Raw genomic sequence first — 26,557 nt, 5'->3', positions numbered from 1 at the left:
AAAGTATCATCCGGCAACTGATTAGATGTCTCCTGGTCCACTGGTTTCCCCTTAATTTGGGGATCCATTGCTCTATCCTGCTGTGTTGTTTTCTGAGTTAGATTTTCTACACTAAATCCTTCACATCGCAGATAATCCATAACCACTTTTTTTCTATTTCTTTAACTTCTCCATTACTAATCCCCGTTTCTACTTTTCCTCTTTGTTTTCTTATTTTGTATTGTAAAATTTTCCATGTTTGGATGCCTTTACCTATTATTTCTCTTCAAAAATCTTTGGTGCTGCTCCTTTTGTTTTAATTTTGCTTTCTCCTTTGCATAAATATTGCACCATATTAAATCTCTTTCTCTTTCCCATGTCCTTATTTCTTATTCAGATGTCTCCTGATCCTCCTTTTTCTCCTTACTTTGGAGACTTGTTGTTCCATCATACTGTAATATAACTTGTGATAAACTTTCTACACTAAATCCTTCACTTCACAAGTGTTCCATAATTTCAACTTCTGTTTTACTAATCTTCTGTTCTACATTCTCTCTTTGTGATCTTATTTTTTTATTGTGACATTTTCCACATCTGGATGCCTTTGCTTGTATTTCTCATTGAATATCTTTGGGGCTGCTTTTGTGTTGCTTAGTTTGGCTTTCTCATTTGCATAAATATTGCACCAGATCAGATCTCTCTTTCTTTCCCATGTCCATATTTCTTTTTTATACCTTTCAAAGGTCTCTAGATTTTGTTCTTTATATTTTTGTGCTTCCTCATTTGCTTCTTTTTCCAAACGGACCACGGTTTCTTGGAATAAATTATGTTTTTCATAAATCTGTTATATTAATGAACACAAATTTTCATTTGAAGCTTTTGACAGTTTTTCTTGTGGAAGTATTTTTTCTTTCCTCTAATTTATCTCTCAATCTTTTTGTATATCTTCTGCCTGGAAATTTTGAGCTTCTTGCATAATAGTAACCAAACATAATTTCTTTCTTATCCTCAATAGTCCACTCTATCATCTTTATGGTTCTTCTTTGGCATATCAGTTTTTGTGAATTTTGTGGACTGTTACTTCCTTTTACAACAAGGGGGCCATCGTCACCTTGGGCCTGGCCTAGCCCCATTGTAGGAATGTTTCTGTGTTTTGAGGATTGTACAGTGTCATTTTTTCCAGTTCTGGCACCAGTGAGCCTACCAGGATTGGGTGCTATTTTCTCCTTGAGCACCCAGCTTTCTGTTTTATTTTTTAACCTACTTCTGTCCATAATGATTCCTTTCATGGCCTTGCAGAGTAGGCTAATCAAGCTTATGGGCCTGTAATTCCCAGGGTCGGTTGATGGTCCCCCTTTGTGCAGAGGAATTACTGTTGCTGTCCTTCAGTCTGTGAGAACATAGCCAGTTCACAGGCTGTGGTTAAGCAGGGATCCAAGTGGGTCTGCTATGTTATGTTTTAAGTTGTTTAAAAGGCAACCCGGGATGTTCTGTGGTCCCATTGATGCCATGTTTTTGTTTTTGGAGAGTGCAGAGATGACCTGCTCTCTTGAGATAATAGGCCGAGGAATGGTAGCAGGTATACTGTGGGGGATGACTGGAGTGGACAGGGGGATGAAGTTTGCTCCAAATCTTGTCAGCTAGCAAGTTGGCTATTACCTCCTGTTGAGGACCAGTTCAGCACATAGCTGGGTATTCCCTTTTAGATTTCAGATATAGTTAAAGAATAACTTGTGATTATCCTTAGCTAGGTAGGCTATTTTTGCTTTGTAATTAGCTTTGGAGGAGTTGACAAGATCTCTAATTTGTTTGTTTAAGCTAGAGAGGGATTTCTTCATCTGCTGAGCCAGTTCTCTCTTGTTCTTGGACATTAGTTTCTTTCTTTTGTTGTTTAGCCTATTCATGCTAGGGGTCCACCAGGTAGGCTTGTTTTTTCGGCAAGACCTGATTTTAATCTGGTCAGGTACAGCCAATTCTGTACAACTGCTTAAGTAGTCATGCAGGGCATTGCTGTACACCTCTGTATAGGAGTCTGTGTTCTGTATTCAAGGGGGCTTTGAAATTTCTTATGCCATCACATAGTAGGACGTAATTTGTCTTTGAAAAATTTTTAAGCATTTTTGAGTTTGATGGGGTATCTGATCTTATAATTACATCGATCGAGACTAATTTATGGTCCAGTCTTACCACGGAGGACATTGCACGATGGGTGAGGGGATTGCAATGCTGTCCCATGTGTTCATCACACTCTATAGTGGGGATATGTGTAAATCTGGGTGATTGATTGCTTTATTGCAGTCCTTTTCTTCTTCTTGGAGAAGTCCCCTTAAAATAGAAAAGAACTTCTTGGCCTCCCTCTACAAGACGCAGTTGATTAGATAACCTCTAAGAACTCTGAATGTTCTGTAGTCCTATCTCGCCTTCATTCTTACACTTGGGATCGGAGCTGAACCTTGTCTCCGATTCAGCCATTCTCTAGCTCAAAAACTTCTGGTTGGCTCGTGGCTATGAGGTATCCCATAATGCATTGCTAATGTAACCCAGATCTCATTTGCCGCTGGTTGAGCTCAGACGTGCTTCTTCTTGGCTGTGGCTAAGTGAAGACTTTTCAATACGTTTTTTCTAGTTATTTGCTGACTATAATTGTATTCTCTAGTTTAGTGTTTTATCACATTCCGTGTCTGTCTTAGACAATTTGCTGCATTGTTTACTGTTTGTGCATTGATTGGCCGTCCTTCCGTTGGCCTTTTTGTATCCCTGCATCGCATTCACTTGCTGTGCTAGTTATTATTTGTTCTTGTTTTTTCTCTTTCAACTAGGGCTAGGCCCATTTAAGTTAGAGGACCTAGTCCTCGGGTTATTTCATTCTTCATCTCTTAGGGCTAGGCCCGTGTAAGTTAGAGGACCTAGTCCTCTGTCTGCCTGTTTGTCTTTGCTGTTGCCTGGACTAACCATTTGGCGGTAGTTCTTGTTCATTATTATCTTTGGTTATTTATTGCACTAATGTCTAAGGATACTAAGGATCACAAGCCTTGAGGCTTCAAAAAATGTACAAAATGTGCACAGAAAATGTCTTTCACAGATGGGCACAATCTGTGTGTGTACTGCTTGGGTGCTATTCACCTCCAAGAGTCTTGCTTGTTTTGTCATGCATTTAGTCCCTGTGTTCTTCAAGAGAGAAAGAACAAACTTATCTTGAAAGGGACTATTAAAGCATTCTTTTGAGGATGAGTTGACATCAAGTCTCCATCCTCCAAGAAAGACAAAGCCAAATCTGCAAAAAGGCGGTCTCCCACTCATTCTATGTTGTCGGAGCCACCAGACAAAATTGCCAAACTGACTACATCCTTGCCGGCTCCACTGTTCTTGGTGCCGACAGAGGTTTCTGTTGTGGATCCATCAGTTTCGGCTGCAAGAGTTTTGGAGCTGGTAACTGAGCCTGCGTCTCGGAGCCGGTCAGCTGAACTCCGATCGGTCTCCCTGACTCTTAGGTCGCCTATCTTTCAGCGATCTAGGTCCCCCACTCTATCCTCCAGGTCCTCTAGGAGCCTTTGTGATGAAGACGAGAGAGTGGTGTGCAGACTGCTTCAGACTTTGGCACTGGCAAATTTACTTTCGGCTCCATCCCAGTTGGCTCTGGAGCCTAATGTGCCCATGTACACCCTGCCAGCGTTTCTCCTCCGAGCCACTCTGGCACTTCGGAGCCAGAAATGTCGGTTCCTCTGGTTGTGGAAAGGTCGGTTCCAGCTACCCTAGTTGGTCTGTCAGTTCCGATATCCGCTTCGACCCCTTTGGTGCCATCCATGGGGTTTAGGGTCCTCAGTTCTCAGGTCGGGCCTGAGGGGGATGCTTGGAACTGAACTTCGGTTCCGAGCCCATCTCTCGGTGCTTTGGCTCGGGTGAGTTTGGACCACACATCTGCCTTGGAGCCCATCTCTTCTGCGCCGAGGACTGCCTCAGCATCTTCAGAGCGGGGGGCATCCTAGGAGCCAGGAGGTGATGAGGAGTGTGTTGTCCAGGTCTTCAGTTTCAACCAGAGGTACCGACACTCTTCCCACTAAAGCGCCGACTTCAGTCTTCGCTCCCTCTTTCTTCCAACACAGCAGAGACTCTCAGCCTCAGGAAACCTCCATGAGTGGTCCCCAGTCTTCTGAGTTCTCCTCAAAATACCCTTCTGAGGAGCCACCTCAGAAGAAAACTTGTAAGAGGAAACATGTTGACTCCCCTGATGAGTCTGTTACATCAGACTCTGACCTCGAGGAGTCAGAAGGGACCCCCAAGTCGTCCTCTGATGTTATCTCATTTGCAGATATCCTTGAAATCCTGAAACAGAGAGGCAGCTGGCCCATCACATCCCTTTCTGATGAGGAGTCAGTGTACCTGAAGGCTTTTGGGTCTCATCCCTCCACCTCTTGGGTGTCTCCATCTTTTGATGAGCTACTGGATCTAGTTAGTCGAAAGGTGTGGGAATCTCTTGATTCTGTGGAACCGATTTCTAGAAGACCTAATAAATTTTTGTCAGCACCCCAGGACAAAGACTTTCTTACTAAGGGCGTTCCAGTAGATGCCATGGTGTCAGCAGCCAACAAAAAGGAACTTGCTGAAACTCCCACCACTGTCCATCCACTGAACAAGGAGTCTCGAATGATGGATAGGTATGGGAAGCATGTCTTTTCTTCAGCGGCTTTTAAACTTAGATTGCTGAACTACCTGTCTCATTTCACAAGGCTCCAGAGAGATCTCCTAAAAGAACTGGTAGAGACTCTGCAAGGTAACGTATCTGAAGCTGTATCTGAGAAGGTTATCGCACAGATGTCTACCTTAAATTCTATTGTAAACTCCTCCATGAGGCTGATATCTTACGCAGCTGATGGAGCGAGTAGGGCAGCGGGTTCAGGAGTTTCTCTTAGAAGTCACTCCTGGATGCGCTTGTGTAACTTTGCAGAGGCCTTTAAGTCTACATTTACCAACGCTCCCTTTGATGGATCCTCATTGTTTGGAACCAAGGTAAAGGACACACTCACCAAATGCGAACAGGAAGGAAAAACCCTGTCTGCAGTAGGAGTCCATTTTTCCATTCCTTCTAGACCCTATCCCAAAGGGCAGAAGGGCGACAAAATGTGGTTCAAGAAGTTGCAGAGGTTTTTTCAGGACGCACAAGATGATTCCTTCTCTTGAGGCAGAGGAGGAGGAAATAATGGTAGATGCCACCCTAGAGGCAGGGGAGGTCCGCAGAACCAGGGAGACTGAGATTTCTTTTGTGGTTGTCCCCATCAGAGCTCCTGAAAGGAGGCCCAATCGTGCATCTCTGGAGCCAGTCGGGGGTCGTATATCCTTATACTCAGAAGCCTGGCACGATATCTCTCAAGACAAGTGGGTATTAAGGATAATTACCAGAGGTTACTATATTCCCTTCTTTTCTCCACCTCCTCGGATCTGATGAATCCCAGATGGTCCACCCAATCACAGGGATTCAGCAGCTCTAGAAATCCAAAAGTTGCTCATAAGCAGAGTCATCCAACCCTTCCCCACAGACCAAGTAAGATTAGGGACTTACTCCAGATTCTTTTTGGTGCCAAAAAGAACAGGGGACTTGAGACCCATCTTGGATCTCAGCAAATTGAACGGATCTGTACAGAAGTCCAAGTTCTGAATGGTCACCTTACAGTCGATACTCCTGTTGTTAGGGAAAGACATTTGGATGTGCTCCATAGACCTCCAAGATCCGTACTACCATATCAGAATGGACAGAACATCAAGGAGTCACTTACGCTTCCGGTTGGGGGCCAGTCATTACCAGTTTCGCGCCCTTGCCCTTTGGTCTCATCACAGCCCCTAGGGTGTTCAAATGCATGGCAGTAGTAACGGCTCACTTGAGATGTCGGGAAGTCCAAGTGTTTCTGTACCTGGATGACTGGCTCCTGGCTGCCACTACCAGGCATCTACTGTTACAGGCCAGGGATGCTACCATTTCAACTTGCTTGCAGTTTGGGATTACAATAAACTGGCAAAAATCTGCATTATTGCCCTCTCAGCATGTGAATTTTATTGGCGCTGAAATAAATACCGTCTCAATGAGGGCTTACCTTCCCCTAGAGAGAATTCAGAACCTCACGGAACAAATTTTGAGCTTACTTCCTCTAAGGAAAGCGAAAGCAAAGATGATGCTCAAGTTGTTAGGGACGATGGCCTCTACAGTAACATTAGTCCCATTAGCCAGACTGCATATGAGGGTTCTGCAGTGGTTACTTTTTGCCCAATGGTCACTGCAGCATCTACCTCTTTCTCACCCCATCCTGATAGCAGAATTGTGCAAACAGGGTCTTCGCTGGTGGACCCAGTCCAGCCATCTAAACAGAGGCACACCATTTGTTCTGTCCTCCCCCTTTTGCCACCATGACCACGGATGCCACCCAGATAGGGTGGGGGGGGGCATTATTTAGGGAGAACATTCCAAGGCACGTGGCAGGAACACGAAGCTCATTTTTGCATATCAATGTCTTGGAGATGAGAGCAGTGCTTCTGGCATTGCAAGCACTTCACAGCTTTCTCTCTCTAGGGACGATTGTGATCCACTCGGACAATATGACGGTGGTGTGGTACATAAACAAACAAGGAGGAACCAAATCTTCTCCCCTTTGCAGAGAAGCCCCTCGAGTGTGGGAGTGGGCAGTGTCTTCCCAATGCTTTCTGGTCACAACACACATTCCGGGGAAATCCAACGTGATAGCCAACAGGCTCAGCAGGACTATTCTGATGCCTCACGACTGGTCTCTGAACACATACATTGCGGAACAGATTTTTCGCAAATGGGGTCAGCCTTGCTGCGATCTATTTGCTACCCCCCCTAAATGCCAAATGCAGCAGCTACTTCACCCTAATTCCCCGGAAGGGGAGACACCCAAAGATGCACTCATTCATGATTGGCCTGCAGGACTTCTCTATGCATTTCTATGCATTTCCACCATTCCCCCTGATATCGAAGGTAATTCAGAAAGCAATATCCTTGGGAAGCAAAATGATCCTAATTGCTCCTTACTGGCCTCGACAGATTTGGTTTCCCTTCCTCAGACCTCATCTAATGGACGAACTGTGGACTCTGGACCCAGTGCCAGATTTGCTGATGCACATGTCAGGAGTGTTCCATCCCTCTCTCCACACCTTCATTTTGACAGCTTGGCTGCTCCAATTCCATCCCTAGTCAGGCTTCATGGCTTTTCTCCTGAGGTTATACAGACATCTTCTCACAAACCTTCGACCAGAAAGACTTATACCAGTAAATGAAAAAGATTCTCCTTTTGGGCCCGTGAGAGAAACCTCGATCTTTACACAGCTCCCATTTCTGCCATTTTAGAGTTCCTTACTCAGTTGTTCCATCAAGGCTCAGCAGCTTCCACTATTAAAGTTCAACTGGCAGCTATTTCTACCTTTCATTTGGCTAATGACCCTAACCTTATGACACATAGACTGTGTAGAGCTTTCCTTAAAGAGGCCACCTTATTAAGACTTCCAGTCATGGATCCTGTGGCACCCTGGGATTTGAATTTTGTACTCCATATACTTACTTCAAGCCCTTTCGAACCTTCAGCAACTTGTGACCTTAAGTTCTTATCATGGAAAACTATATTTTTAGTGGTTATTACATCTGCAAGGTGGGTCTCTGAACTGCAAACCATTTCCATTAAGCCCCCTTATTTGGTGTTTTACAGAGATAGGGTCTCCTTACGGACAAACCCTTCCTTTGTTCCTAAGGTTTCTTCTGCAGGCCAATAGTAATCAGTCCATTGAATTACCTGTTTTCTTCCCTAATTTTTCTAACAAGGCAGAGTACAGATTTCACCAACTGGACGTGCATAGACAATTGCATTTTTATCTTGACAGAATTAAGAAGTTCAGAAGGTCGGATCAATTGTTTGTTTCCTTTTCAGATACAAGTTTCTAAAACCACATTGTCTCACTGGATTTCCAGCTGCATTTCCTTTGTCTATACATCCAGTGGCAAAGATCTTCCTTTCAAGGTGAAAGCTCACTCTACCAGATCTGTGTGTACCTCGGTAGCCTTTCAAGCAAAAATTCCTATAGATAACATCTGTGCAGCAGCAACATGGGCTTCACCTCATATATTCATTACTCACTACAAATTGGATATGACTTCCAGAAACAGGTTTTCCTTTGGTTCCACAGTACTCAGGAGCATTTTCCAGTGAGCCACCCAAGATAAAGGTGCTGGGGACACTGTCCCAAGTGTAAGAATGAAGGTGAGATAGGACTACAGAACATAAAGAAGTTATGTACTTACCATAACGTTCGATGTTTGTAGTCCATCTCGCCCTTCATTCTTACAAACCCTCCCTCCTGCCCCCTCCTTGAGGACCTGGAGGTAGAGTGACTACTGCCTTATTGTTATGTTGGGTCCTTTCTACATGGTTTGTTCTTTGTCTCTGTATATTTCTCCTTGCAGCAAACAATATCTGGGTTACATTAGTGGTGCATTATAGATACCTCCTAGCCACGAGCCAACCAGTTCTTGAGCTAGAGAATGGCTGAGTCAGAGCCAAGGTTCGGCTCCGATCCCAAGTGTAAGAATGAAGGGCGAGATGGACTACAAACATCGAACGTTATGGTAAGTACATAACTTCTTTTTCTGTTAAATGGAACCATATCAGTTATTCACATCTGAAGTTACCCCCAAAATAGGCAGACTCCCAAATACTGTTTTTAATTCAGTAAATACGAAGAATTTTGTACTGCTGGTTGCAATATTTTGTCAACTACTTTCCTCAATTATTACTACGACAAATTGATTCATAACAAATTGATTCTACCAGCTATAAGACAGACAGGGAGAGGGAAAATGTAGGTGTGTCTTAGGTAAAATGTAGACATTTGAAATTACAGCATTTTCATTACAAAATTTCTTTTATGTTTATATCTGTAAATAATAAGCATGTGATTCAAAATCCCCCAAAATTGCCAAACCACAGATGAATAAAATATCAAGGAAAATACATCCAACATAGTAACCTTACAAGATTGAGTACTTTCATCTATTCAGAATACATACTTCTTCAGAATGAATAATGCCACAAGACATACTTATATAGCGAACAGTCCCTTGGTATAATATTTAAATATAATTATTTAATATTCATTTGTTTTATATTTCAACATACAGGCTATTGAAATAGTGTTATTAATACCTGAAAGTTGGTCAGCACTCAAAGTCATTTACCAAAACAATTCCCTCCACACTAACAAATTAATCCAGTCCCCACCATTGTGGTAACATTTAACTTTTTCCAGTATTAAAAGAAAAGGTAAATATTAAAATCAGGACACATCTCTACATGTCTAAGACATTTTTCTTATCCTGTTTTAAACATCATAAATATGCTAGTAAATCTTTACTTTGAGACGTTTTTTTTAATTTTTCCTATATAAAATGCAGAACAGAATAAACATGTTGCCACATATACCACTCCATTGGTGGTGCAATTGTATGATCTTTGCAAGATATTATCTTATGCCCTACAGAAATAAAGGTATCTGTAGTAATAAACCTTTAATTGCTCGCATGCCCTGTACAGTAAACTCTGTTAACTGGAATTCAGGCAACCAGGAAAACAAATTGAAGAAATACAATACAATTTTCATGTGTTGCACTCACCCCCCCCCCCCCCCTGCAGAAACATGCCTTACATTTTTAGAGTTTTAAAAAGGAAGATAGGAATAAATTCCCTCTCTCTCCAACCTAAGAACTACTCAAACCAAACAAATAGTATAGGGTACAGTATTAATAGCAACTGTCAAGCAACCAGAAACTACAGTTATCCAGCATGTACCAATCCCCATGAGTGCCGGTTAACTGAGAACTTACTGTACTTTTGTCAAGTAAAGTTTTTTTTTTTCAGCAGTGGATATATTTGACTCAAACAGCTGTTTCAAATTAAAACCAGATTTAAAAACAAACTTTGGTCCTAAGCCAAGTCTGTAACCTGTGTCTCCCATTCAGTGTTATAATAGATCAGTGCTTGGGCATACTACTGTGGAAAATGTTAATGTGTTTGATTTCATATTTGGCTTAATTAGGAGGAGTGGGTAATTGGAGGTTTCTGGCCAAATCCAGAGTGGAGGCAGTGCTGTATGGAATCAGAGAATTCTCCCAGATTAACCTGGGAATTATGTATGTATGTATGTGTGCCTGAGTGTGTATGAAAGGCAGCTGTGGTAGATAACAGATCATGGAATACAGTATAGCTCACAGAGACAGTGGGAGAAAGAGATCTTGAGTTCTAGTCAGTAATTAAGTTCTAAAGGTGGCTTATGAGCAGTCTAAACTGGAGGTGGATGTTGAAAGCTCATACCTTGGATATTAATGCATATTCTCCTTATGTTATTGTAGCAATGTTACATTTTGTGAATTGACTGTTGAGTTAGACTTGTGTGCAGTTTTTCTTTCTTTCATTTTAGCCTGCAAGGAATCAGTGGTTTCGAAGTGAGAGACCAGTCTTTCCAGCTAGAATATTTTCTTTATTTTTAGTGGCAGTGACATGACACCTTTCCTTGCTTATGTGATTGACAGGGTGGGTTTCAAACTTCATCTATACCACCATTTATTGCAATCCATATTACGTGAAGATACAGTTATGCACATGTTTTTGTTCTCCAGATCATCATTTAAGTGCATTCTGTAGTGGAATATCTTGATGTCCTGAAAATAAAATGTAGATGTTCTGAGATATATAGGCCTGTATAGGTAGATGCAGTTAGTAGATGTTCATCATTAGGATCACTACTGTAGTATCCTTAGCTATATGGGTTTAATCCTAAGTATGTAATAGCTGGCCGGCTTCCAGAACTTCATGGCACCTTCCATGCACCCAAACCATTAGTCAACTTGACAAAAACTGATCAGTCAAGTTTGGGAACCAAGCCCTTCAGAGCTTTCCTGCTGCCAAACAGTGCTCCTTCTGTGGACTTTCAAGGATTGATGGTCAGCTAAGAGTGTTCCACTGCCGGTCAGATAAGTTCCATTCTAGGAAAAAAACTTCAATTTTACTGTTTTTGACATAGACTAAACTTTTTTCTGTATTCATTTTAAAGTTAGGAAAATATTTTAATGACTTGTCTCATGACTTTTAATTACTTTTAATTATGGGAGCATAACACTTTTTACTTTTAGGTTCATAGGTAGGTACTAGGCTATCTGCCCAAGGGCATTTATAAGCCTAGCCATAGTGTGTCTGTTTTCGCCGCCCCATTGATTAACTGATCCTCTGTAAAGCAGAGCCAATTAAGTGATCCCCAGGGGTGTATTTTCTGTTACCCATCCACTCGTCAAGGTTTCTCTTGAAGAGTGTTAGTGAGGGGCTCTGCCTGATGTAATTTGGAATTTTGTTCCAAAGCATGGGAATTTTCTGTGACAGGAATCTATCCCTCCAGCATGTTCTATTTATTGTTGTGGCGAGGTTTAGCTCACTATAGCGCGTGGCTCGCAGTGATTTGGATTTCTTTAGGTGGAGCATGTCCATCAATTCTGAGTTGGACATGGCTTTGTAAATCAGCAGAGATCACCTCTGTGAGTAAGCAATATGCTACTGAGTACAGCCGGAGTTTTTTCAGTCGGGCTGCATAGGACATATGTTTAAGGCCAGTAATCCTCTTGGTGAGATACTTTTGTGGTCTTTCCAGCTGTTGGAAGTGTCTTGTGAGGTACATCCAAAATGGGGCATTGTACTCTATGATGGGTCTAATGAGTGATGAGTAGAGGGGCTCTATAACCTCTTTATTTCTAGATGCGAACCCTTTAGTAATTAGATGGGCCACATAGAAGGATTTCCTAACTACTTTGGCAATATGATTGTCAAAGAAGAGATTACTATCTACCTGGGTTCCCAGATCTCTTATTACCTCTTCTGTATTAAGGGGGCTGCCACCTATGTGGTAACTCGTGGGTGTTTTGTTTTTCCCAAACGGGATGACTATGCATTTTTTGGCATTTGGCTTGAGACCATGACTTTGACACCAGGTGTCCGTCTCAGAAAGGCCCTTTTGGAGGATGTCCATGTCAGCCAGAGAGTCAGTTATGGCTCCCAGTTTGCAGTCATTGGCGAACTTAGTTAGCCATAGTCCTCCTGTGTTTGTCTATACTTCTGAGAAGTATATGCCGAATGCCGAACAGTAGGGGTCCCAGGACCGAGCCTTGTGGGACACCACTTGTGACTGGTTTAGAGTCGGACCTGGAGCCTGCTGTTCTTACCGTGTGAGTTCTGTCTGTAAGCCAGTTGGCAACCCATCTCGTGATGTAGGGGTTTATGTTCAGGCTGGTAAGTTTTTCTGTAATACCCGAGTGGGGAATGGTGTCGAAAGCCTTGGCGAGGTCAAGGTAGGCTGTGTGAACCACCTTTCCCTCATCTATGGCCTTGGTGACTGTCTCGAAGAAGTCAATCAGGTTTAGTAGGCATGATCTGCCCTTAACAAAGCCGAACTGGGTCAGGTCAAGTGTTTGTAGGTTCCCAATGTCTTTGTTAATGAGTTCCATGATGATGCGCTCCATAGCCTTGCAGATTAGGCTAGTCAGGCTTATGGGGCGATAGTTACCAGGGTCAGTTGTGGCCCATCCTTTGTGGAGAGGAGTAACCATTGCTGTGCGCCATTTTGTGGGCACGTAGCCTGTGGAGAGGCTGAGGTTGAACAGCGTGTTTAGGTGGGGGGTTAGTTCGTTCTGTAGTTCGTGCAAGACGCAGCCTGGGACACCATCTGGTCCCATTGACACTGTGTTTTTGGCTTTTGAAAGGGCGAAGGCTTTGTGGTTATCTTTTGAATCCTTGGCTATTTTTCTTTCGAAGTTAGCCTTGGATGATTTCATGAGGGACCTTAGTTTCTTACTGATACTGATCACGGATGTCTTTCCTTCTTGGGATATGCTTTTTTTCTGAACTAGTTTCCTCCTTCTATTGTATAGCCTGTTTATTGCAGTGGTCCACCAAACTGGTTTCCTTCTCTTAGAGGGGTGAGTCTTGATTTTTGCTAGGGATGGCATGATGCATGCATCCTTGTAGATGCGCATAGAGTGCATTTGTAAAGGTTTCTGCATCTTGAGCAACGTTATCCTTTAGCGTGTGGGCTGTGAAACTTACCACCTCTGTCTTAAGTAAGGTGAAGTTTGCTTTAGAAATGTTTTTTTTACTGTGGTTTCCTTAGTTGAGGGCGGTGGTGGGGTGTGGGCATTCAGAGTGATTAGTTTATGGTCTGATCTAACCTGTGACGGGTTGACCTCCGGTGTGGAACACCTGTCGCCCATATTGGTGATGACCAGGTCCAATATGTTTTCACCTCTGGTAGGGGAGTTTACCAGCTGATCCAGGGCATTTGAGTTGATTAATTCCAGGAAGCGCTGGGCCTGGGAGTTTGTACTCGAGTAGTTTTCCCAGTGAATGGTAGGGTAATTGAAATTGCCCAGTATCAGGGTATTCGATAGGACCTTCATGTTTTCCAGTGCCTCCAGAAAGGTGGAGTGGTGGTCCTGGGTCATGGAGGGTGATCTGTAGCAGGCCACAATTTGTATTGCAGATTTGCCCGATGTTACTTGCACATCGATGATCTCAGAGGTATCATTCTGCGCCACTAACCTGGAGGTATATGTATCCTTGATGAATATGGATACACCCCCCCTCCTTTTGTGTTTCGGTCCGTGTTCTGTGGCCGAAACGTGTGGTATAAGTTGTAGCCTGGTAGTGCTGGGGTGCTGTCTGGAGCCTTGAACCAGGTTTCAGTTACTGCACAGATGTTGACGTTCTTCATACTGAGAAGTGCTTTGAGCACATGCAATTTGAGATTTAAACTCCTGGCGTTGAGTAGCATAACCCTCAGTTTTTTGTTAATTGTGCTGTTTACGGAGGTGGGTTTGACTTTTGAGCCTTGCCTAAAAAAGGCACTATGGGGGGCAGCAAGAGCCTTGGCCAGTATTCAAAAGCCTAGGGTTGACAGGTGCAAGCTGTCTCTTGCAAAGCAATGCGGCTTTTCAAGCATGTCGCCTCAGGCTGACAGACACTGGATCCCCTTTGAATGACACCAGAAGCTTAGCCAATTGTTGAAATTGATAATTTTTTCTTTATACTGAGGTATCATTCTTGAAGTGCGGACGCTACTCAGGGTCAGGGTCATACCAGCCTGGGCTACATGATCAGAGAGCTCTTTCATGTAGTCCAGGGAGGTACATCTCAGGTCATTCACACCAACATGAACAATGACCGAGTCATATTTGTACTTGTTCTGGAGTGACCTGAGTGCTCGTGTTGTTTGGCGGATTTTGGCTCCCAACAGGCAGCTAACAGTAACCTTCTGCTTGTCCAGCCTAGTGAGTGGGACGTCAGTGTGCCTGACTGTAGAGTCACCTATTACTAGTGTGTTAGGTATGTTATTTCGCCTTAAGGGCTGTGATTGTGCGGCACACTAATTTTGTGTTTTATGTGTTGTCTGGTCTGTGACGGGAGGTGCAGGTTGTTTGGGTGTCTGCTTTGGAGGTCTCTGATGTTTTTGCAGGTTTTTATTTAGAGCCTATGAGTATGATTTTGTGTATTTATGTGTATTTTTTGCCAGTGCTGTTTTAGTAGGTCTGTGTGCGGCTGGAGGTGTGGTGCAAGTGTTAACCTTCTCCTCTTGACTGTCTGTTTCAGTCTTGGGTGAAGACAGCTTAGCCATATAATTGCATCTCACATATGTTAGTGTTTTGTGGTAGTAGGAGAGGGTTGTCTGTGTACATGAGGCAGTTGTAACATTGCCTCAGGATACCCAGATTCACCAGCTGGACTGGAGAGTGCACCTGAAGTTGCCCTTTGGTCATGCCTGAATAGTAGGGTGTGCTGCTTAGTCGCTTGGTTGTTGAGGGGAGAATAAAAAGCCTTGCCCTGCTGGGCAATCCGTGTCACTGCATATTAGTGCTTGCTATTAGGTCTGAGCAAGTGCTGGGCTGTAAGATGCTTTTTGAGTGCTTAGGTTGAGAGTTAGACTAGTTTAAAGGGAAAAACTGAAAAGGAGACTTAGTGAAGCAGGGAATAATTTAACAGTAGCGAACCGGCACTGCCCGGTGCACAAAACCGTGCAAACATGGTTTTTATAGTAGGGAAATGAAAGAGATAGAAATTAGCCCGAAATGGCCAATAAACTACTAACGTCTGGGCTGGAACCATTCCTCCAGGGACAGATAGGCTACTCAAAGCTCCCCTTTCTCACAGGTGAACAGCGAAACTTCCTTCTATCCAAGTAAGGTATGGGCAACTTAGAAACTAGTATCTAAATTCAGCACTAGCCTGACTGGACTATACTAGCTTAGAAAGGCGGGGAAACAAGGAATTTTTTTTTTTTTTTTTTTTTAAAAGATAAGGCAAAACACTAAGAAATACACTTAAAACAACTTTAAATGACTACAAACAGTGAGAAAAGGCAATCACACTTTAGTGTGTAGCCTACAACAGTTAAATTATTTAAACAAAAAACTTTTTAAAAGTTCAGGCAGTCAAATAAGTACAATATGTGAAAAAAACAAGCTTTTAAATCACAATAAATGCTGGAAATCTGTGTTTAGACAGAAAACAGTTAAGTACAGCAAGAAAGTACAGAAGACTGATACGTAATCACTCCAAAGTCTGTCTTCTAAGCTAGAAGGCTTGTATCAGTTTAAGACTTTCTAGTGCTACCCACTAGGTTAGTTACAGGAAAGATGGGAAACAAATGCAGATGTGGTCTTTTAAACCAGAAATGGTCAATAAACTACAATTTCTGGGCAAAGAACCTCTCCTCTCGTGGTAGACATGCTACCTAGTGCTTACCCCTCCCACTGATAAGCTAGAAGGCTTTCCTTCAACACAGAAAGGCTTGCGGGGCTCAGAAGCTTACCAACAGTCCTGGATACAGCAACTCTGTATCTGGACTAGGCTAGTTACGGGAAAGGTGGGAAACAAGCGCAAGTGCGGCTTTTAAACCAGAACATTGAAAGAGATGGAAAAAAACTGCCCAAATGGCCAATAGCTACAATTTCTGGGCCAAGAACCACTCCTCTTGTGGTAGATAGGTTACCTAGTGCTTACCCCTCCCACTGATAAGCTAGAAGGCTTCTCTCCAACACAGAAGGGCTTGGAAGGCTTAGAAGCTTACCAACAGTCCTGGATACAGCAAATCTGTACCTGGACTACACTAGTTATAGGAAAGGTGAGGACCAAGCGCAAAACGGGCTTTTAACCAAAAAGTAGAAAGAGATGGAAAAACTGCCCAAATGGCCAGTGAACTACAATTTCAGGGCCAAAACCCACTCTTCCCGTGGTAGATAGGCTGCCTAGTGCTTACCATTCCCACTGATAAGCTAGAAGGCTTCCCTCCAACACAGAAAGGCTTGGGGGGCTCAGAAGCTTAGCAACAGTCTTGAATACAGCAAGTCTGTATCTGGACTTGACTAGTTACAGGAAAGGCAGGAAACAAGCTTAGATTTTTTTTTGTTACAGAAAAGCAGCTAAAACAGCAGTAAATACAATTCAAATTGTAGTGCAGCCCAACACACCCGAGTGTGTAGCAACACTATGGCAAATACAGTTCAAATAAATGCAATTAAGTTAACAAATGACTAAAAAACAAATGCATAAGGCAGTAAATTAGAAGGCTACTAACAAGCAGTAATAAGTGCAGAGTAAGAGCGACTGAACAGATAACAGCACGCAGAAGAGCAACTAAGACAGTTACAGTAAGAGCAGCTGAATAAAATATATATTCTATTTCCTTTTTTATTTATTTATTTATTTATTTATTTATTTATTTTTGAGGGAGGGAACAGAACAGGATTAAGAGGCTACAGGAGTTGTCCTTCCCAAATGCCCTTTTTGTACACAGTAGGAGTGCCTGAAATCAGAATATGATCTCACTGCACTCAGTTGAGTGAGCAAATGAGATGGTCCCAGAAGGAGTATCCAAATACAAATCTACAAGAGGGGTGGGCAATTTCAAAGCCACCAACATTAACACCAAAACAAGAACAAGGAGGGTGGGTGGGAAACTAACTGTAGAGAGACCGCCACAACTTCAGTTGAGTTAATATTCAGTGAAACACAAAAATAAATAAATTAAATACAGTACTATATGCAAAAGAGCAGATAAAAGTGTACTTAAATACACTTATACGTCCAGGTGATTTCAGGTAGATGATATTAAGCAGAGATAACTCAAAATGTACCACTTATATAAGGCAAGACAGGATGTCAGTGATGAGCTGAAACTACCCACCCACTGCTATCAATGGCTACACAGACATTCTAACAAGTACTGTGTAGAGAGAGAGCCACAACTTCAGCTGAGTTAATATTCAGTGAAAAACACAAAATGTTGTTAAAGACAATTTTAAATTACTTTTTCTTAAACAAAAGTTGTGGTATTTTACTTTCGGAGGCTATTTATTTTATTTTTACAGGGGAAAAATTTACTTTTTTGCTACTTACCTGTTTTATAGACACAGTTGCTGCCAGGTTTCCCTTGGAATCTGGCATTTTTTTCAGTTTAACCATGGAACAATCTACATGATCCTTGGTTCTTCATTCTTCCAGTCACAAAAAGAAGAAAATTACCAAACAGCCTTTGCCACCACAGCAGGCTGCTAAAGTGCTTCAGCTGCAGATGGATGACTCTGCTGTGACCAAAACTGGTTCCTCGGGCCATTTGTCTTTTTCCCTGGCACCTAGTGGTGTTGTCCCTACAGCCAGCATGCACCAGGTGTTAGACACTTCCTCTGCATTTTTTGGAGTGCCCTTGGTGGGCAAGGGAGAGCTACTCTTGTTGGTCCTTGGAGAAGGGGGTGGGGAATGTCATCCTGCCTAACCAGATAGCTCTGCCTATCCCTAGGGAGTTTTTTCCTAGCAAAAATGGAACTGTTTCTTCAGAAATTTCTGGAAAAAAACTTAGCAGTATGTTTTCTCATGTTCAGGTTCTTTGGACAGGAGTGACTTATTGGGGGTTAGCACATGGTTTAGTTCAGGCTCTTGACCTTTCCAGTATGGCTGTTTCTGGTAAAAGAGATTCTTCATTTTCTGAAGAGACTCAATATTTTGAACCTCAAAGTGATTGTGAAGAGACAGATTTTGCTTTCTCTCCCTGGGTTTTTGATCCAGATTCTGAGGGGAAAGTGGCTTTGGCCAGTCCCTTTGAAAGATTCTCTTTTTCCAAAACTTTTTCCAGAATGAATTAGTTATTTCAGTGAGAAAACAATGATGCTTCTTAATGCTTAAGAAAATATTATAATTTGTTACAACTGGAATTTCCAGAACTTGCCCCTGTTCCGAGATTTCTTCAAGTTGGAAGATGTTTTTTTTTTTCACAGCCTGTAACTTGCCGGAAAGCCAGCTTGTTATATAAAGTTCTTCAGCCTTTTAAGTTTTTATACACTTATCCCAGCCAGACCCAGCAGCGATTGCTATAGTGAGCCCAACTGCTGCTAAACATCCGGCTAATACTAATCCTGATCCTTCTGATAAGGATGGGAAGGCTTTTGTTTGATTTTAGGGAAAGAAAAGTGGGTCTATATTAGAAGACCGAAAGTTTAAAAATGCAAATGCTCTAAAGAGCGAAAATGCCAGACTTCGAAGTGCTTTTTTTGAGATCGCAATGTAGTGAAGATCGGAATATTTGCCCTTTCCTCGCTGTAGTGTGATCTGGGAGTTGGAATATATATTTAGCGGGGGGTGTGGGGAGCACAGTCCCCCACAATAATGATTGTAATCTGCTAGCCTCTGGCCTGACTTGCTCCAATCAGTGTTAATTTGTCATTCGTTTCTGCCTGTCTGCCCATGGGTTCCCCTGTTTCGGTGCAGTCTCTTGTAAAAATGTTTTTGAAAGGAGTGTTGCATACAAAAAATCTTGGTATCTTAATTTTGTGTTAGAAAAACTAATTATTGCTCTGTTTGAACCACCTCATCAAGCTGACTTTAGGTTCTTAACATGGAAAGTAGTGTTATACATTTGCCTGAGTTCTGCAAGAAGAGTATCTGAGTAGCAAGCTCTCATGATTGGTCAGCCTTATGTCATTTTCTACAAACATTAGGTTTCCTTGAGAAAACATTGTTTTTTAAATGCCTAAAGTGGTATCTGAGTTTACCTATGTCAAGCTATCCATCTCCCTGCTTTCTTTCCAGAACCTAGACATGAGGGAGAAAGGATACTCCATAACTTTTGGATGTCCACACAACTGAGATGCTATCTTGACAGAGCAAAATCTTTCAGGAACTCTGATCAGTTGTGATTTCTCATGAAAGTAAAAAAAAAAGTCTCAAAACAGACTATTTCCTAATGGTTGTCTCATACTCATTCATTTTGTTATACACACAAGAACAACAAAACTATTCCCAAGAGGGTGAAGGCTCATTCTGCCAGGACCATACATTCATCTGTGGCTTTTCGGAAAGGGTTAGATTCTAGAAATATTCTAGAAGCAGCAATTTGGTTCTCTGTATGCAGTTTTACAAAGCGCTATGAACTAGATTCTTTCTCCAGGGGTTCCTGGACCCCACCTCCTTCTATTTCTCAGTCAGTCTAAGCTATGCCAATCTACCCATGTAGCTAAGGCTACTGCAGCAGTGATCCTAATAATAAACATAATAGAGTTGTGTTAGTAAACTTACCATGAAAGTAGATGTTCAAATGATCACTGCCGCAGTACCACTGCCTCCCTCCGTCCCCGTTATTTTTATATGATTAGTGGCCGGGGTAAGGATCCTTATTATTTTTTTCCTAGCCGACTAATGGTTTGGGGATGTGGAAGGTGCTGTGAAGCTTTTGAAGATGGGCGGTTATTATATCCTTAACAGGATCTAACTCATATAGCTAAGTCTACTGCAACAGTGATCATTTTAACATCTGCTGCTCTGGTAAGTTTATTTAGATAACCGTCTTACGACATTTGGTTCACAACTGACATTTGTATCTGAGGGTGTTGTAGCTGACAAACTCAGTAAATATCAGAATCATATATCTGGTGCATCAGTGGTTGACTCGAGTCCTCTCTGCATCCTCCAGAAGAGCAAACCAACCAGGTAATAAGAGCCACACAAACCCAGAAAAACCAAAAGATGTGGATCCGGACAGGTTAAGACACTAAACTAAGGCACAGATACAGGGTTAAATGGGTCCCCATCACTTGGTAGTGTGTTGAAATTAAAATCTTTGGAGAGATGACATCTATTTTATATTTTACATACTTGGTTCTTATTAATTAAAACAAAACTGCTGAAGCTAAACAAAAAGAGCTGATGACAGTATTTCTAAGCTTGTATGATTTCTAAGTAGTAGATACTTTTTGAAAATTTAGAGAAAAATATAAAGATTATTTGGATTGAGGTAAAATATATCAATGAAAGACTTTGAAATAATTCACTTTACTGTAAAGAGCAGTTCTTACTAAGCAACGTTTTTGTTTGTACTTTTTAAATTTTTTTTGTCTTCTTGGGATATTTACATTGTTTTTTTTTTTCTTTAACTTTTTTTTCAGAACAGCCTCAGGTGGTCTAAGGCTGTAAGTGTGCTACTAAAGGTGTGACTTTTCATGCCTGCTGGATGTGAATAAGTCAAAATACAATTGCCTTTAGAGAGAAAATGCACCGTAAGGGTATTATCTAGGTAATACAGAAAATTTCCATTAATAGTTTTTTTTTTTTTTTTTTATATTTTGGGCCCTATAGCATCTGCTGATATCCCTCATTTCCTTTCCAGAGTTGACTAATCATGGAAGAGAACTTCATACTGGAGCCAGAAAAATTATTTTTTTGCTTTTGCTGGGAAAATTGAATTTGGGTGGGGGACTGAGCTGCCCCTTACTGAGGGCAAAGAATGCACTGATTCCTAACGTGTGTGACTGTGAGAGATCGTCTCTACTACCCCTCCCCACTACTGAACGTAAGCAGCATGCATGAAGCCATGGCATCTCCATGCAGCCTCCACAAGAAAAACCCCATTCATTCTTCCTTCTCCCTAGCTGGCCATTCAGCATTTGAATCATCAATGACACCCTGAAAACTTAAGAGACCAAGTCGGACAATTTTGAAGGCACAATTGTCAGTTGAAAAGGGTTAAGCATTTTATTTTGTATTGCTTTTATTTTATATTACATGATTTGTTGATCAGGTTATCCATGTATGTAGAGTTCATTTCTGTGGAGGCCCAAGGTGAAAAGTTCCGAACACATATAATGCAAATGAAAGTGTCAGGTATACAAGTAGTTGAAGAAAATTATAGTAACAGTAAAGTAATTTCCAGCATTACAATTCTGTTGAGTTGCGGCTGACTCTAGTGGTGCCACAAAGAGCCACTGCCATGCACAGATGGTACCAGGCAAGCAGTTAGAAATAGATTGCTAGGCCTTTCCTCCATATCACACACACACACACACACACACACACACACACACACACACACACACACACACACACACAATTTAGGGTTGCTAATCCAGCTACCTCATGTCTTTTGGATGTGTGTGGAAACCAGGTTACCCAAAAAATACAGACATGAATACAGTGAAGACATGCAAACTCCACACACAAGTTACCCAAGCAAAAGAACTGAACAGGGGAACATCTTGCTGTGTGACACCTTTGTGGATTAATGCATGTATATAGACTACAAGCGAAGGTAATAAATACACAAATGTCTGAATTAAAGTTATTACAGCGGACTAACATTCACTTGATGTAATACATGCGAAGGGTGAAATATTATCACCAATCATCAAAAACAAACTCAGATTCGGAAAGGTCTTCTGTGATATCCCCAGTGTTTCACAGTATACAGACAACTGGAGATAGATTCACATAAGTACACGTATGTGTGCTACACTGAATGCCCTACAAAGACACGGTCTTGATAATGAGAATAGCCATCGTAAAATGCTGTCTGATAGTTGACATATATAAATTGTGATGTAGAGTATAGACTATTGGTTAGGTGTACCTTTACTAGTTATTATAATGGAAGTGTGTTGTGTACAGTACTAGTACTATTATGTAGCTTAAGCAAGTGGACGAGGTCTCTTATTTGCAGTCTTTTCTGGTTACATCTTTTTTGTGGGTATTCAGATGAGTCAGCAGCACTACCTACTGCCTGCGAAAGTTGGTTACTCAGCAAACACGGAATAAATATTGGTACTCAAACCTTCATACACATGTTCTGTACTAGGGCACTAACTGCTTCTTAGTCACAGCATATAGCATGTAATTTATTATCCAAAGGTTATATATATGACTCATTCTGTATGCGTGCACACCATTCTTATCATATCATTAAGGGTAGTGTAGTAGCATTCCAGCTTTGGCATCTGTGCATATTTTTAAGCTCTGATCGGTGCATTCCTCTTCTTGGCCGGTTCTCACTTGACAGAATCATGCCAGAGTATATCTGTCAAAGGCTATATAGTGAACAGTTGTAAGCTTATGCTGTTTCATTGCATTATTCTGGACAGCTGGAGTTGGAGCAGAATGTGTTAAGGAATCATAAAATTGCCGTGTCAATGTGTATGATGGCTACTCAGTTTTAATTCCAGTGCATACCTATTGTTTCATTAATAAAGTCTGCACAGAGATCACAACTGAATGGTATAAGTGTCCCAGCACATGACATTTCAGAATGCTTTTTGTTGCCCATCATGTACATGCAATACAGACACTGCTCATCGCATGCTGCAGTAGTCTGGCATAGCAGCATGTGCGGCCACTGTGCACCATTGCATGCAGTACTGCACGGTGCTAATCATTTCCTGTTTTAAGTGTGCACGTGTTAGGTGTTTATATTTATTGACAAGCTGTCACTGTAGAATGCAAGTGGCCAACCTTACCATTTGTTGTGTGCTCCCCTATTTTTATTTGGTAAATAATTATATTATATATCTGGATTCTGTATTATCAGTCCTATCTAGCAAGACTGCAGTTTGTCTCAAAGATCAAGACGTCTAATATTACCATTGGTTCTGCAGTCTTATCTTCATAATGCCACTTTTATTTTATGATCCTTTTCACACGTATGCGATTTAGTTTATTTTGTTATATTGCTTAAAAATTGCAATACAGAATGGACACTGACTTCACTTGGAAACATTGCTGAGCCTTGATGGCAGAAATGTACTCTTACTTCACTGCTGTATCTTGTTGCTAAGTACAGCAAAAATAAAAAATGTGTATGTGTATACATATATACATATACACATGTGTGTTACAAATGGCTGTAAAAATGTGATGGCATTATATTTTTCTCTAGATAAAGAGCTGTGGCATAGCACTGTTCTGAGCCATCACTAAACATTGTGGGCTTGTGATTAAATACTGTGATCTTGTGCTAAAAAACATTGTCTGTATAAAAGCTATCAGGTGAAGAAAGGGAATTGTTGGCTGCCAAACTTGTGGGCCTCAAGTTTGCAAAATTCTGTTTGATTGTACTGAAACATTTTAATTAGCACATTTGTATTGGTTCCTCTGAAATTTAAGAGTGATGTCTGCAAACATCTTATTTACAAATTATACTTGGCACAAAACAGGACACATCAGTATAGTTATTTGCACAGATGCTTTTACTAAGATTTCTAAGCAAAGATTTACTTCATTTCACAGTGTGTCATGCAGAATTGAATGCCATTATGAACAAAAACTCTGCTGATGTGAAAGGATGTACCATGTACGTTGCCTTGTTTCCCTGTAATGAATGTGCAAAACTTATCATCCAGGCAGGTAAGGAGTTTTCATGTTTGATTTATCCCATTTGTAATTCAGTTTGCACTTCAATGCCTCATTACAGACAGCCCTTATCCTAAATTGCTGTTATTTAGATCCAAATTAATTGTGCTATCAACTTCCTTGTTTTTGTTTCTGAATAGTGCCAGCATTTCTAAGACTAATTGTATCCTCTCTGATTTTTCTCATGTTAAATTCAGCTTTGCAACTTTGTAGATCGTGAGCTGCCAAACAAGAGTGCAAGCAATGTATGTAATTACTGTCAGTTCATCAAAGATCTTGTGAAAAGATTAGAGACAAGGAACGTCAGGAAGGAATAAGCCCTAGTGGGAATGTGCATAGCATCTGAAACAAATAATGTAGCACAGTTTGAGCACACACTTGAAGATTTGTTTGCTTATTTTGTCACAGACCTTCTGGAGCTGGCACTTTTCAGATCCCCAAGGACCTCTTTTTCAGGGACAACTGTACATCAGGCATTTAAATGTGTTCTTGTGACCCTGATAAAACTTTTGCCGGAATATTGCTGAGCAAAATGTGCATATTCGCATTTTTTTTTTTTTGCTTACATGAGGTATATGCTTCAAAATGTAACAGCTGCCGTAGCTGTCAGCTTGTCCCATTGTATATCTGATGAGTTGATCTTACCTGTCATTTGTTCAAGTGTATGTCTCTGTTGATCTTGCCTATCATCTGTCACAGAGTATTTCTGATGTGTTGGTTTTACTTATTGACTGTCCCAGTAACTGCCTGATGCACTGCTGTTGCCTGTCAACCTTCAAGTACTAGAGTTTTTCTACTAGCTGACTCAGACACACAGCAGGGCTGTAGTGTTGAGCCCGAGTTAATGTCCTAGAAACAGCATTGTATAGTTTTACTGCTAACTTTTGAGTTTCAGTAGCTCACATTTTACCAGTAAAAGACAACTAGCTTGTGCGAACATATTATTTTTGTATATACAGGAGATTTTATTTGTAGATATGGTATAGTTTACATGTTTTCATCTGTCCTACATACTTTGCATTTGTTGCTTTAATGTGCATAGTTTTTAGCATGTTTATTCATTTAACCGTGTTTGGACTGAGTATATGAAACTTGTGTATTTTTAAGCAACTAGCATTGTTTGTGAAGGGCACTGTGCCGTAGTCATGCTGTTGAAACTTAAGGATTTAAATGGCAACATCTTGTACAAATGTAACATTCTAGTTTTATCATCCATCGTTTTAAATGGAGCTGGGCTGTCTCTCGACTTGCAAGTCATAGTTTACTGACCCATAGAACTTTAGATAAAGGCTTCAGTTCCCAAAGCTACTATGTTACTGATAGTGTGAATGCAGATATTTTCAGGAGAAATTTGCTAAAATGGGAGCAGATAGTATAATGAAATAAATTATACCTGAATGATGTGCCCCTTCCTCAGTTTGTGTTATGTTTTCTTTGGCTCTCTGCAGCTGACCATCAGCTGCCACCAGTTATCTACTCGGTGTAATGGACTTCCTTAGCCTCCCACAGGTGATACCCAACCCATGTCTAGAGTCAGTAAGAAGATTGAGGATCCCTGGGCAGCATCATACTACTGTCAGGTGCGTTTTCTCCTAATGTTTCCCCTGCACATGCCAAGTGTAGGTGCTGACCCATCCCTCATTTCCAAGGGGATGATGCCATCAGAGCACCCCACCCATCCTCAGGTGGAACCTTGTGGTTGTTTCCCTGATCTCTAGCAGGGAATTTGAACCACAAGGTATGCCCCCACCTTCCTCTCCTCTCCCCAGGATGGGAATGCCCGTCCTCCCCAGCTAGTGCCTCAGACACCTGTGTAGCTAATTGAACCCAGGTTGTCTGGGTTGTAGTCAAGACTTTCTTCCTCCAAGTCATAGGGTGGGCTTTGTGTTGTGCTTTTAGTGCCACATTTATCTTAATGTTTAAACGATCTCATATATATTTGTAACTTTATAACCTTGTTAAGGTGAGATCAGAGCTAGATTTTAGCAGTGTAAGTCTCACAGGCTTACAGATATATATTTTTGCTGCCCAGTATCTGTATTATGTACAGAAAGATGAATGTAGTACTATGAAAACTGTAGGAACTGCAACCATATGATTTGGGCCTTGCAAAAAGTGACCCGTGCACTACAGTTTGCCAGAACTTCTACACTTACATTATAGTATAATGCTAGTTGCAAAGCGTGCTGGGAATTCTAGTTGCGGAATGTGTCACCTTGAAAGCTGTTAGAATCAGTGTGGTACAGTCTGCTGTACATATAACAAATAATGAAGTATTTGTACAGAGAGCAAATTGGAAATCATGCCCTTCTTGGATGTGGAACTGTTAAGGGTGGTTGCTGGTATATACCTATGTAATTTAAATAATCCCCGTTTGTGGCCTCTTTAAATCAGTGAGACATTATGGCATTAACTGTGCTAACTGGGATATTTCTGGTCAGATTAATTTTGCTGTAAGTAGGTTTGCTGTCGAGATATATTTTTAAACTATGGCTTTAGGTTGAGGAAAATTGTGTATTTTTTTTCTGGGCTTAAGGACAGAATTTTGAAGGACAGTTAGTGCCTGGAATAATGTGATATTCAGATATAGGATTTGTCCCACTAGATTTATTATAGAACAACACTAACAGAAACTAGACTTGGAATAATTACTGGCACAGTGCTGCTTACTTCTGCTGTCTTAAGGCATTTTTCTGCCACTGTTGGAAGCCTGAACTGCTGTTCACTATATGAAGTGACTGGCTTAAGTGACTACTTTGTCTTGCAGTGAATTTAGTAAAGTCATACGGAGGAGAAAATAGATGCTTTAAACAGTGCTGCGAGATTGC

General features: G+C 41.4%; 1 protein-coding gene across 4 annotated transcripts in view; it reads left to right on the top strand.

Annotated features, from left to right (window-relative positions):
* Positions 1 to 26,557, top strand: part of DCTD (dCMP deaminase) — a 1,602,421-nt gene that overhangs the window by 848,133 nt on the left and 727,731 nt on the right. For all 4 annotated transcript variants that reach the window (XM_044062542.1, XM_044062543.1, XM_044062540.1 and 1 more), the window contains exon 4: positions 23,607 to 23,723. In XM_044062542.1, coding sequence (XP_043918477.1) covers positions 23,607 to 23,723 — 117 coding nt within the window. The remainder of the gene's footprint in view (positions 1 to 23,606; positions 23,724 to 26,557) is intronic.

This window comes from Protopterus annectens, chromosome 2.part1 (genome assembly GCF_019279795.1).
Source record: "Protopterus annectens isolate FY-2018-M chromosome 2.part1, PAN1.0, whole genome shotgun sequence".
NCBI lineage: Eukaryota > Metazoa > Chordata > Ceratodontiformes > Protopteridae > Protopterus > Protopterus annectens.
Note: the sequence above shows the minus strand (reverse complement) of the source record. Positions and strands in the feature narration are given on the sequence as shown.